The 12688-nt window shown below is 49.7% G+C and overlaps 1 protein-coding gene across 8 annotated transcripts in view; it reads left to right on the top strand.

The window, feature by feature from the left end:
• The window catches only part of FRMPD3 (FERM and PDZ domain containing 3), a 94064-nt gene that overhangs the window by 51084 nt on the left and 30292 nt on the right, over positions 1–12688 (top strand). For 6 of the 8 annotated variants that reach the window (XM_053274253.1, XM_053274248.1, XM_053274249.1 and 3 more), the window contains 4 exons: positions 3338–3492; positions 3887–3989; positions 4700–4745; positions 10864–10968. In XM_053274253.1, coding sequence (XP_053130228.1) covers positions 3345–3492; positions 3887–3989; positions 4700–4745; positions 10864–10968 — 402 coding nt within the window. In that variant the 5' untranslated portion in view covers positions 3338–3344. Of the gene's footprint in view, positions 1–3337; positions 3493–3886; positions 3990–4699; positions 4746–10863; positions 10969–12688 lie in introns of those variants that run through there. The other 2 variants (XM_053274251.1, XM_053274252.1) reach the window with 2 other exon arrangements.

Raw genomic sequence — 12688 nt, forward strand, 5'->3', positions numbered from 1 at the left:
TGAACCTAAGAATTGGACACTGAGGAATCCCCTGGGTTTTGTTCCTTCAAGCCTCCAAAGACAGTGCTTGACATACAGTTTTTAAAGTCACAGGAGCCCTGCAGGGGGAAAATGGGCAGCCCTCATTTGCACATAAGATGTAACTTGGGGCCTGGATGAGATGTTCTCGAATGGGGCGGGGGGGGGGATGAATGGAGATGGGTCAGTGGTGGAAACGTGCCTCTTGGGGCACACAAGGGGGACTTGTCCCAAGTGCAAAGGATCCAGGAAGTGCCAGGGATCTTGCCAAAGAAAGAAGGTCTGGGTGGGAGAGAGAGTGGCAGTCCCCTCTGCCTGCAGGCTGGGGTGCATCGGTGCAAGCAGAGAGGACAGCTAACACTGGCCTCCTGACGAAGCCACCACAGCAAAGCGAGGAGAGAAAGGGGAGTGAGATGCAGCCTCAGGATAGAATCAGCGGACTTGTCAGCCAAGCTCTAACGGCAGGATATTAATTTGCTCTGGTGATGTGTGCGGCGGTCGGAGCCCAGATGGGATGCACGGCACCTGCAACGCTCAGCCTAAAAATACAGCAGCAGCACTGCAGAGCAGGAGGCAGCCTTCCCATGTTCACAGGGCCTCTGTGCTGCTTGCCTTCCGGCATTCCGGCTCCTCAGCCATAGATAGACCTGTCCTCCATGAATTTGTCTAAGCCCCTTTTAAAGCCATCCAGGCAAGTGAGCACCAGCACATCATATGGCAGAGAATTCCATAGAAGCTTCTGGAGTAAGTGATGACATTAATATGATTACATGCATTCAATTTAACACATTTGAAATAAATGCTGCAGGGGATGGAGACGAAAGCCCAAAAGGTTAATATAAAGCTAAGGATGAAAGGAGCAGATCTGAGTGCTGCAGGAGAAACTAGGGAAGTTGTGGGGTTGCCCAGTAAACCCTACAATAAAACAGCAGGATTATTGGAGGAGTTTAGGTTCCGAGGCTTGCAAGGTCTATGCATGATGGATCAGAGTGTGGGAAGTCAACAAGTGGGCTTCAACTCCTAGCACAGGAAGATCACGATCACTTGATGGGGTAACTCTTGGAAGGCAGTGAATGAAGGATATGGATTGTTGTTCTGAAAGAACTGGTGCAAAAGGAAGAGGGCAGGCAGAGTGTCATATGCCAATGATGTGTCCACCAGCACAGACTATGACAGGCCACCAGAAGGAGAGGAGGTGGGTGATGCTCTCCTGAAGCAAGAATTACTTCTTGGTCATTCTTGGGAGAGGGATTTGAGCTTCTCTGATGTCTGCCAGGAGACAAACTCAGCTGAGCATCAGATCTCCAGCAAATTCCTGAACCCTCCTTGCTGACAATCTCTTTTTCCAGCAAGGGCAGGAAAGAACAAGAGTTTGGCTACCTTTGACTTGCTCTGACTGGAAAGCGTGAGTCCGTTAGGTGGAAGGAGTTTGAACTTGGGGGAAAGTGACCACATAATGCTGGGGGGCTTGAGCTTGTGGGAAGAGAAAGGGAGCGTCCCAGACCGGCTCCTCCCATCGGGAACTGAGCGATCTGCCCTAGTCCTGGATCCTGCAAGGTCCTGGCCTTGCTTTTGAGCCAGGGCTGAGGCTTCCCCAAACTGAACAGGACCTGTGACTCGCCCTTTGCAGAGCTGAGCAGCATAGCAGGGGCAAGGCGATGAACACAACCCACCCTATTTAAGTCTGACTCCACTTGGCAGTGGAAAAGTGGCAGGTTTTTGCTCTGGGCATAAGAGTGGCACTATTCAGTGTTCCCTCTAATTATTTTCAGAGGCGTATCTAGGGAAAGTAGCGCCTAGGGCAAGCACTGAAATTGCACCCCCGGTCCAAACATCTGACACCCATCTTTCAGATAACTTTACTATAATATCAGCTGAAAAATACAAGTCAAGCTCATTAATCTTTTAATATTTCAAAAACTATTTAGCAGTGGACATAGCCAGACCAAAAAATGCTGGGAAACTACAAATTTCAATATGCTGGGGCTCATGAAATACCCAAAGACTATGTGGAGGTGTACTTGGAAAACTAAAGAGAAGTGCCTGTCTAATTCTCTACTCTGCATTGTTGCATCACTATTACATAAGTTTTAAAAATAAATGGAGAATTTGACTTTTCCCAGATACTCCGAAAATAATTAAAGGATATGCAGAGTAAACTGTGTCACTGCTTGGAATATATTCTGGTATTTCAGAAAGACAGTTAAAATGAGAGAAAGCGAGCAAGAAACTCCCAGTGGACCTTAATACTAAGGATTTCACACTGATTCAAAGACAAATTCGCCATTAATAGGCATATTAAGACATCACATTTAACTCACTTATCACAAGAAGCAAAGTAAGAGCAAATGAATTCAATCCTAGCTCATAAGCTTCAGCTTGGTATTCACAAGCCCTGATTCTCTGTACATAGTGCCAAAGTGAATATGTGTACAGTGACTTATATTATATATTTTTAAAAAAATTACCTGTAGCCCCTTCGGGGGGCTTCCTAAAGGCCGTGGGGGAGGGGGTATGCAAAGGTTCCCCCTCCCGCATTGGCCTCTAGGGCCTCTCAGGGACCATTTGAGCATGTGCAGTGGCCATTTTTTAATTTTTTTTTTAAAAGGCCGGTGAAAATAAAATGGCCACCGCACATGCTCAAATGGCCTCTGCGAGGCTTGGCATGGCCTAGGGCCTCACAGAGGCCATTTGAGCATGCACGGTGGCCATTTTTTTCTCAGCTGCCATTTTTATTTTTATTTTTTTTTTAAATTAAAAATGGTGCCCCCTTCAAGTGGCGCCCAGGGCACGTGCCCTGCCTGCCCTACCCTAGATACGTCCCTGTTTTCATCTCACTGCAGAGTGAGTTTGGTTTGTGTAGCAGTATGAAGGCCCCATTCAGAGTGGGGCCTTCCTGATACAACCTGAGTGGGATGGAAGATTAACTGAGAGGACATTAGAAAGACGGGTGAGCACTCGCACACATGCACGCCTTAGAGGGAACACTGGTCACTAATTGCCTTGACAATGTTACATTAGTGGTGAGAGGGGCTGGTGGGGCCAGGTGTAGGTGCACCCCTCAACCGTTGGGGCAGAAGCCCTTTGTGGCCCCTGCAACGAGGGAGAGCCTGTGCATATCCTGAGTGATTCCATGGTAGGGAATGCCAGTTTCAGGCTGTGTGGCAGGTGGGTGTCTGCGGCCTGATTCTCTCCGATGGACTTAGCAGCAGCTGATGGAAAAGATTCTGATTCCTGGTGCTTGGCGCAGCCGGGGTGACATTTTGCTCCAGATTGAGCCTGGCCTTATTTTCTCTCTTGCTTCATGCCTCCTGTCCAGACATGTGATGCCCGAGGAGCGCTGGGATGCTATGGAATGTGGCCAGCTGCCTTCAGACGCCCTCCGACAGGTGAAGATCCAGCGTGACCCCAGCTACGGATTTGGCTTTGTGGCTGGCAGCGAGAGGCCGGTTGTGGTTCGCTCTGTGACAGCAGGTAGGCTGGGGACACGCCGAGGAGCTGGGCAGGGAGGAGGCGGAGAGGAGAAGGAGCCAGGCTGTGGGGAACCAGAAGTGGGCAGCGCCAGCCCAGGAAGCAGCCAGAAGAAGGTGCAGGAGAGGTGCAGCAGGCACGCTGTTGGCCACCTACGGGGGAAATCCCCCAGCCCAGCGGTTTCTCAAATTTCGGCCCTCAGATGTTGTTGGACTGCAACTCCCATCTTCCCTAGCCACAGTGACCATTATGGGAGTTGTAGTCATCAACATCTGGGAATCCTTGTTACAGGGGAACACTGCTGGGGACCCAAGTCTGAGAAGCCCTGCCCTCGCCAGAGCAGGCCAGAAGCATCCCACAGGCAGTGGCTTACCTCCCACCCCGCTTTCTCTGGCAGGTGGGCCCTCTGAAGATAAGCTCTTGGCAGGAGACCAGGTTTTGGCCATAAATGATGAAGATGTGAGTGACGCCCCAAGAGAGAGATTCATAGAACTTGTGAGGTAAGCGAGGAGGAGGGGGAGAGCCACAGAGGGGTCGATTCTCCCTGCCCCACAACCCCAGGTGCTTTGCTGCCCCGGATCCCTTCCTGTGTAAGGTCCTGTAAGGCTTTTTGGGGCCCAAGCCTTATACCTCACCAGCCTCTGCATGAGTCCCAGGTTGCCCACCTCCCTGAGCAGGAAGAGAAGCCCCACTTGGGAGAGGGCTGAAGTCGGCCAGCCCAGGTGCTGAGCAAGAGGAACAAGAGGCGAAGAGCTGGTCTTGTGGTAGGAGGCATGAATTGTCTCCCCTTTGCTAAGCAGGGTCTGCCCTGGTTTGCATTTGAATAGGAGACTACAAGTGAGCACTGTAACATCTGCAGCTTCCCCATAGGGGATGGAGCCGCTCTGAGAAGAGCACCTACCTGCTTGCATGCAGAAGGCTCCAGGATCGCTCCTGGCAGTATCTCCAAGTTAGGGCTGAGAGAGACACCTGCCTGTAACCTTGAGGAAGCCGCTGCCAGTCTGGGTTGACAGAATGAGCGAGATGGACCAGTGGTCTGACTTGGTATAAGGCAGCTTCCTAGGTTCCTAAGAAAGCGACTCGTGCTGTAGCTCTGAAAGTATAACCTTAGGGGCCCCAGGGAAGCTGCAGCCGTTGCCATGATGTAGACCGGTGGCGGCGTCATCTTGAAACGCTCTCTCTCTCTCTCTCTTCTTCTTCTCCCCTGCAGAGGTGCCAAGGAGTCTATTGTCCTCACTGTCCTGCAGGCCCATCCGGTGAGAGCCTGGATTTGGTGGGGGGTGTTTGATGGTGGTCTCCATATGAATGCCAAGGTCCTTGCTTTCACAGTTTCTCATCTCTTTGGCCCTAACTAGGTCACTTGTCTCACCTTATGGCCTGCTTTCTTTTTATACATTTCCCCCCCATTTTGATAACTGCCTAAACCTTTGTCTCTAGGCAGTGTAGAGATTCGCTGTATTCCCTTCTCCATGCCTAGAGTGTCCAATTTCCAAATAATGCAAGGGGGGGAAAGGAGATACATAAAAGTGAGCTTTGCAAACAAGCCAGGAAATGGTCTGGTCACCAGAGGGGAGGTTGCACCCCTTGCTGTGGATGGTGGCACAGGCGCTATCCAGTGCCATTTGTCTCCTCGATTGAGCCCAAGATTTTGTTCCATCAAATATCTAGTGAGGAGCTGTGGCTCCTCTGTGGCCTGTGCAGCAACTGGCTGTCCTCATGAGTCCGGAGGCCATGCCTGATTTGTGCCCTGCTGGTTAACTGAAGGTGGGGTTGGGGTGTCTGCCATTGAGTCTGCACTTGATTGATCAACCAGGAGAGCAATAAAAGCATGCAGCCTTCATAGTGCTTGTCCCAAAGGCATCTGGGTAGCAGGTTCCCCAGCCTGGGGGAAGACGCGAGGAGCTCCTGGCTGTCCTGCAGTTTCCCTGAGAAAGAAAATAAAGCAGTCCAGTGGATGAATGTTCTCCTCGGTTCAGAGCTTTATTTTATGGTGCCACCAGCGCAGCTGGAGGAAAGAAGCTTTAATTTCTGGCCCTTGGCAGGAAATCTCAGCCTTTGCCAGCATGTGGAGCGTGGCCTGAATCAGTGGCGTGAGATAGGACCAGGCGCACACACACACACACACACACACACACACACACACACACTCACAGTGGAGCAAGAGGGGAGTAACCCCCATTGCCCCTTCCTGGGCTCATGCGGCCATCTCCTGCAAAGAGAGGCCAGATAGCACCCCCTCAAGACTCTGACTGCGTCTCCCATTTACATTCAGTGCCAGGTGGCCAGAGACCTTGCCAGCCGTGGCAGATGCCAGCTAAGAGCAGGGAAGTCTCTCAGCGCCCATAGCAGTGGAACGGATTGAACTGTCACACCACCGGCAATGAAGGCAGGCTGTCATTTCTGCTTTGCTGAACCTTTTGATCTCAGTAAAAGTGATCCGTGTGAGAATCCCCTTGGCCCCCTCTTCCTTTCTTCCACCCTTGGAAGATGGTGGTGGCGGCGGAGGAGGTGGTGTGGCTTCTGGACTCTGCTCCAAGAAGAACGAGCGGCTGGCTGGCCCTGGGAAGTGGCTTCCCTTTCCCTCTGGAGAAGAGGAGGTCCCTCAGTGGAGTCCCCAGTTGGGCAGTTGGGAAGCAGCAGAGACTAGGTAGTCTGGGGCAACTTCTCGTCAGTTCCCTGGGGGAGAGGTGCTCTCATTTCTTCCATTTTTGCATCAAATGCCTGCATTAAGAACTTCATTTTAAGGCAGATGTTCCTAATACTGGCTGTATCCCCCTTGTGGAACTGCAGAAGGTGGTAGGAACAGCCCACTTTTCTTGCTACGAGATAAAACAAGCAAGACATCATCTTCCTCCACAGAGCTGAGGGTGGCATGCCTGGGGTTCTCCGAGTCTCCCTACCCATTCCTGAAATAATGTTGCTGCTCTTGTAAAAAAAAAAAAATTAAATTCTTCAATGCGAGTTCTTGTGCAAGGGTGCAACCCACAATGGTGCAAGGGTGCATCTCGTTTCTCATCTGCTTTCGGCTTTTGATTTTCATTACTCATGTTTTTAATTAAGACTTCTTTTTCTTTCTTTTTTGGACATATTCATGCTGTGGATTTGCTCATTCATTCGGCAGATCGAGGATCTGTTGATATGTAAAGCCACACAATATATTTTTCTTAATATATTGTCGCCTCTCAGTTTTTCATTTCATTTGTCTCTGGAATTTGATATGTAAAGCTGTTTCCCCCCCCCTTTCTTTAAACAAATATATCTCATGTATTTCTGCTCTGTTTTATTTCCGCTTTCATCCTTCACTTTTGATCCCATTGGTCTCACGCCCCATGTGTTCAGTGCTTCTGCTTGTGCAAAGGAGAAACTTGTTGCACCTTTGCACAAAAGCACCAAGAAATTGCTTTTGGTCGGGTTTTTAAAAGTTTGTCGTGTCAGTGGTTCCCCACCCCCTCCATGACCCTATTGGTTGGAAATGGAGGCGGGCAGTGAATTCGATCCAGATGGGAGATAGACACCTCCTGCCTGGAAAATCCGCAGCAGTGGCAGGCAATATGGATGGCCCAACCCTGTCACTTTGCATAGAAAACTGCATCAAAGCCACTGTGCTTGCCATTTCAAACTACTGCCTAATTCCACTGCACTTTGCAACACTTTAACCATTGCAAATCTCGTAGTCTGGAAAATGCCCTGGGGCTGCTTCGTCAATAAGTCTGCGTGGATGGGAGAAATTGCTGTTGGAGAGGCAACTCCTGATGGCGTCCACTTTTAGCACTAGCAACCCAATTGATCACTGGGAGCATTAGGGGTAGAGATAGTGAGCAAAGGAATCCCCTCTCTAACTACTCTCTCTCTACTCTGCTCCCCTTTTGTTAGGCTGATAGTTTCAGGTTGCATTCTCTTGCTGGATGGGAGAAATTGCTGTTGGAGATGCCTGATGGCGTCCACTTTTAGCACTAGCAAACCTATTGATCACTGGGAGCATTAGGGGTAGAGATAGTGAGCAAAGGAATCCCCTCTCTAACTACTCTTTCTCTACTCTTCTCCCCTTTTGTTAGGCTGATAGTATCAGGTTGCATTCTCTTGCTGGAGAGAATGCAACCTTCCTTCTTCCCTCTTCCTGTGTGTAGCTAGCAGCAAGGCATGTAGGCCTTATCTATCTCCCTGATGCATCCACAGGAAGGCATCCCTTCTGGCAACAAGGGAGGTTATGAGGCCAGTTGCTAGGGATGTGCATGGACCCATGTAGAGGCCCTTTTAAAGGCTAACCCTAACCTTTTTAAGGGCCTCTGAACTGGTTCGAAGAGCCGGCTGTTCGCCAGTTCGAAGGCGGGGGGTGTGTGTCATACTTTAAGGGTGGGGGAGGGTGCCCTTACCCCTTACCCCGCTTTTCCTCTGCTGGCGCTCCATTTGGAAAGCCTCCTTCAGGGCGGCAGCATCCCTCCCTGCTGCCCCATTTCTTCCTTGGCCGGAAGTACCCGGAAGTACTTAGTGTACGTGTGCAGGCCCGAGTGCACACGAGCAAGCGCAGCATGCATGCACCCAGCGTGCACGTACGCACCGGGTACTTCTGGCCAAGGAAGAAATGGGGTGGCAGGGAGGGATACTGCCACCCCGAAGGAGACTTTCCAGACAGAGCACCGGCAGGGGAAAAGCGGGGGTATGTGCACCCTACCCCCCTTAAAGTCCAACCTCCCCCGCCCGCTTCCATGTACATCCCTACCAGTTGCTACAAGCAGTGTGCCTGCTCAGTGGGGCCATGGAGTCACCTACGTGTTCCTTTCCATGGAGTCTTTGGAGTAAAGTACACAGGAATCTTGGGGACCCAGACCCAATCCTTCACCTCTCCTCCCTCACCCTCACCCTCCTAACTGATCAAAGAGGCACCTTTTTAAAGTGGCGATTCTTTTGATTAAGCAGGGAGAGAGCAACTGGCCCTCTCCATCCCCAGCACAGCATCCCTCCAGTGGCTGTTGCTGGTGTCCATCTTATGTTTCTTATTTAGATGGTGAGGATCTAAAAAGGACAGGAAGCCCTTTTTAAAAATTGTTTGTTTGTTTGTTTGTTTAAATCACATCTATGTGCACCACTTTGGGAACTTTTGTTGAAAAGCGTTATATAAATATTTTATCATTTTAATGTTCCTCCCTGCCTGTCTGGCACCTGTACTTCCGCCAGACACCTCCCCAGGATCCTCCCCAGAAGTGGGTGGTGTAATGGCCCTCCTGACACTACCCACTTCAGTTTACTTCACCTCAAATCTGATGAGGCAAATCTGGGACGGCTAGCTCCAGAGAGATCCCCTCCTGATCACAGCACACCTCATACAGCTGAGCCATGGGGGAAAGTTGGGGGTTAGGCACACCAAACACAGTCCAGCAGTTACAAAATCAAAAGGTGGTTTAATTTGCCAAGGGTTAAGGGCTTGGGCCTGAAAAGGAGTGGCAGGGAGAAAAGTCATACCACCACACATTAAACCATATCTAACAAAGAAGTTAACTAGCTTGAAGTATGTATGTATGTATCTGTGTATGTGTGTATTTAGTTTATATACCGCTTGACTCCAAAGGCTCTGGGCAGATCACAAAAATAAATAAATACAATAGAAACAGAATAAAACCAACTATTGAAACAACAATTAAAAGATTTAAACATTCAGAGATTACAGCAATGGGGTGGGTGGGACACAGATCCTTGTGGCCTAGTCCAGGAGTGAGGGAAGCTTGCATTGTTGTTGCTGAATCTTCAAGTTCCACCAAGCAGACCAACTTCTCCTCCTCTTTATTTATTTGTTTTTACATTTATATCCTGCTCTTCCTCCAAGGAGCCCAGAGTCCATGGTTCTGTTTATCCTCCCAATAACCCTATGAAGTAGGTTAGGCTGAGAGAGACATGGCTGGCCTAGAGTCACTCAGTGAATTTCATGGCTGAATGGGGATTTGAACTCAGGTCTCCCCGGTCCTAGTCCAACACTCTAACCACGACACCACACTGGCTCTTGAGTTTTCCCTGGGATGCAGCCGGCACTCCTGGGGCAGGACTCGTCCAATCACTGCAAAGCTGTCTCTGCTCTGCAGGGCATCCGAGGCTTTGCTTGCAACCTTTTGCTAAACACGAACTGAGGAGTTGCAGACCTTAGGAGCTAGTGCCTTGCACTCAGTGGGTGCAAGGATTGGGTTATAGGCGTCTGACCCAAGCTCCTCTCGTGGCTTGTGAGGTGGCCTAAGTGATGCTCTTGCTGTGAAGGCGGATCTTCAGAAGATGTGTGGGCTGCAGTGCCATCCATATGCTGATGACACCCAGCTCTATCATTTAAGTCAGCAGACACCAGGGAGGCGGTGGATGCTCTCTCTGAACTGGGGCTTGGAGTCTATTCTTGGCTGGATGGGGGCAAACAAGCTGGAACTTAATCCAGATGAGATGGAAGTGCTCTGAATTGGTAAAACTGATCATCCAAGTAGTTAGGTAAATCTGCTCTTGGATGGGGGTCACACTCCGCTTGAAAGACAAAGGCCACAGCTTGGGGGTGCTTCTGGACCCGACGCAGTCCTTGGAGGCACAGAAGTATATGCAGAGGTGCTTTTTACCAACTATGGCTTGTACACCAGCTGCGACCCTACTTGGAGAAGTCAGTCCTGACCTTAGTCACTCATGCTTTGGTGATGTCCAGGTTGGACTACTGTAACACACTCTACGTGGGGCTGCCTTGAAGACTGTTTGGACACTACAGCTGGCCCAGAATGCTGCTGCAAGGATGCTCGTGGGCGCAAGTCGCTTCATGAGTGTCACACCCATCCTGCGGCAGCTTCACTGGTTACTGGTCCACTTCTGGGCTAGATTCAAGGTGCTGGTCTTGTCCTTTAAAGCTCTACACAGCTTGGGCCCAGGGTACCTGTCGGACTGCACTTGCCCATAAGAACCTGCCACAGCCCTCTGTTTGGCATCGCAGGCTTATGGCCCCACCACTAACAGTTGGTGGGGACTAGAGACGGCCTTCTGGTTGTGGCCCGTTGGCTTTCAAACACCCTCCCGGAAGAGCTTTGCCATGCTCCCTCCCTCATTGTTTTTTAAAAAACAATTAAAGATGCATCTTTTTAAAGAGCTTTTAAATATTTTATCTGCTGCTTATATCTGGTAGGTTATTTATTTTGTTTAGTTTTTAGTTTTTCACTCTTTAGTAATAACTTTTAATTTGAACTTTTAAAAAAATGTGATTTTAAATGTGGTTTTAGGTTGGTCTTTTAACCTGTTTCATTGTATTAATCTTTGCATATGGTATTTGTTTTATCAATGAGCCACCTTGAACAGTAGTCTACTGGAAGGGTGGGGTATCAATATTTTAAATAAATAAATCTTGACTCTGTCTTCTCTTTTCAGTCCCCCAAGTCGGCCTTCATCAGCGCAGCCAAAAAGGCAAAGCTCCGGTCCAATCCCGTGAAGGTCCGCTTTTCTGAACAGGTCACCATTGGCGAGACCGATCCAGTGAGTTCTCTACCCAGCGGCACCTGCACTGTTCCCAAAGGGCTTCACTTGCTGCTGTTCTTCTTGTCCCTACGCCTGGCTTTGGCAGGTGCCTTTGTGTTTCCCGCCGCCGAAGAAAAGTTTTAAACTTTTAAGGGCTGCCCCTTCAGAATGGGCGGAGACTGGGCTGTGGTTCAGAGCAGTGGGGCAGGATGGGGGAGTGAGGGATTGGAGGTGGAGGAATTGCGGCGTCTTTCTCTGTTGACTTCCTGGGTGTCATCCACACCATGGAGGGCTGTCAGGCTCCACTCCGGCTCTCTGACAAGAGTTTCTTATTCAGTGCCAGTGTGGAGTTGAGGCCTGGGAGGACCTTGTGGAGATCTCTAAGGGGCACTCTCAGTTTGCCAGCTTCGTTGGCAAGAGAAGAGGTGTGAGCATCCAGGCCAAGATCAGGTGGGCAGGATTGGCTGCTGGGCAGAAAGAACCAACAACCAGGAGGGCTCAAGCCAGCACTTCTGCTCTGGCCCTGGCCTGGGTTGACTCTGGCCCTGGCCTCTGGCACTGGCCTGGGTTGACCTAATGAGGCATCTCTGGAGGCCACTGGTAGAAGCTCCTGTCACTCTTCTTGAGGAGGTGCTTTCTTGCAAGGTCCAGTCAGTGTTAGAAACACTGTTGTCCTGCATGGAAGAAGCTTGCCAGAAGGCACATTACAGCTGGCTTGTACAGTTACAGGGTACAACATAGGGACATAGGAAGCTGCTATATACTGAGTCAGACCATTGGTCCATCTAGCTCAGTATTGTCTGCACAGACTGACAGTGGCTTCTCCAAGGTTGCAGGCAGGACCTTGGAGATGGTCCTGTCCGTAAACTTTCCAGCAGCCCTATCTTGGAGATGCCAGGGAAGGAACTTGGAACCTTCTGCATGCAATCATGCAGATGCTCTTCCCAGTGTGGCCCCATCCCCTCACACGTAATCTCCCATTCAAGTGCAAACCAGGGCAGACCATGCTTAGCAAAGGGGACAATTCATGCTCGCTACCTCAAGACCAGCTCTCCTGGGCGCTTTCCAGATTAGACCCTGCAACGGGGTCACGTCATATCTCAAAAGTGTGCTTCCACACTTCCTGTGTTGTGACACCGCAGTCCCTACACGGACAGCAGGGTGCTGTTCACATTTCCGATGCCTTGTTTCGCATTTAATCACTGCAATATAGTGCTATGATGTTGTATATCTGGCGTAAGAAAGTTGCTGTTTTTTCGGGTTGTTAGTTTCCGTGAGACTGCTCCCCCTGCTGTTTATGTTTTGAATGTGACTTGCATGAACGGAGGCATTTTGCTGCTGTTGAGCAGCTAGTCTGGAAAGCACCCTGGTATTCAGGTGGTGAATAGAACTTCCTGGCCTTTTTCTTGATGACTGTCCCCTCAATGTGTTTTTTAAAAGTAGCATTTACAAAGTTTACAGACCAATTCAAAGACACTCACCATTAATAGCCATATTAGCAAGACATCACATTTAACTCACTTATCACAAGAAGCAAAGTAAGAGCAAATGAACACAATCCTAGCTCATAAGCATCAGCTCAGTATTCACAAGCCCTGATTCTCTGTACATAGTGCCAATGTGAATATGTTTACAGTGTCTTATATTATATTTTTATTACTATTATTTTTACCTGTAGCCCCTTTGGGGGGCTTCCTAAAGGCTGGGGGGGGTTGCAAAGGTTCCCCCTCACACTGCT

This window comes from Hemicordylus capensis, chromosome 11, assembly GCF_027244095.1.
Source record: "Hemicordylus capensis ecotype Gifberg chromosome 11, rHemCap1.1.pri, whole genome shotgun sequence".
NCBI lineage: Eukaryota > Metazoa > Chordata > Lepidosauria > Squamata > Cordylidae > Hemicordylus > Hemicordylus capensis.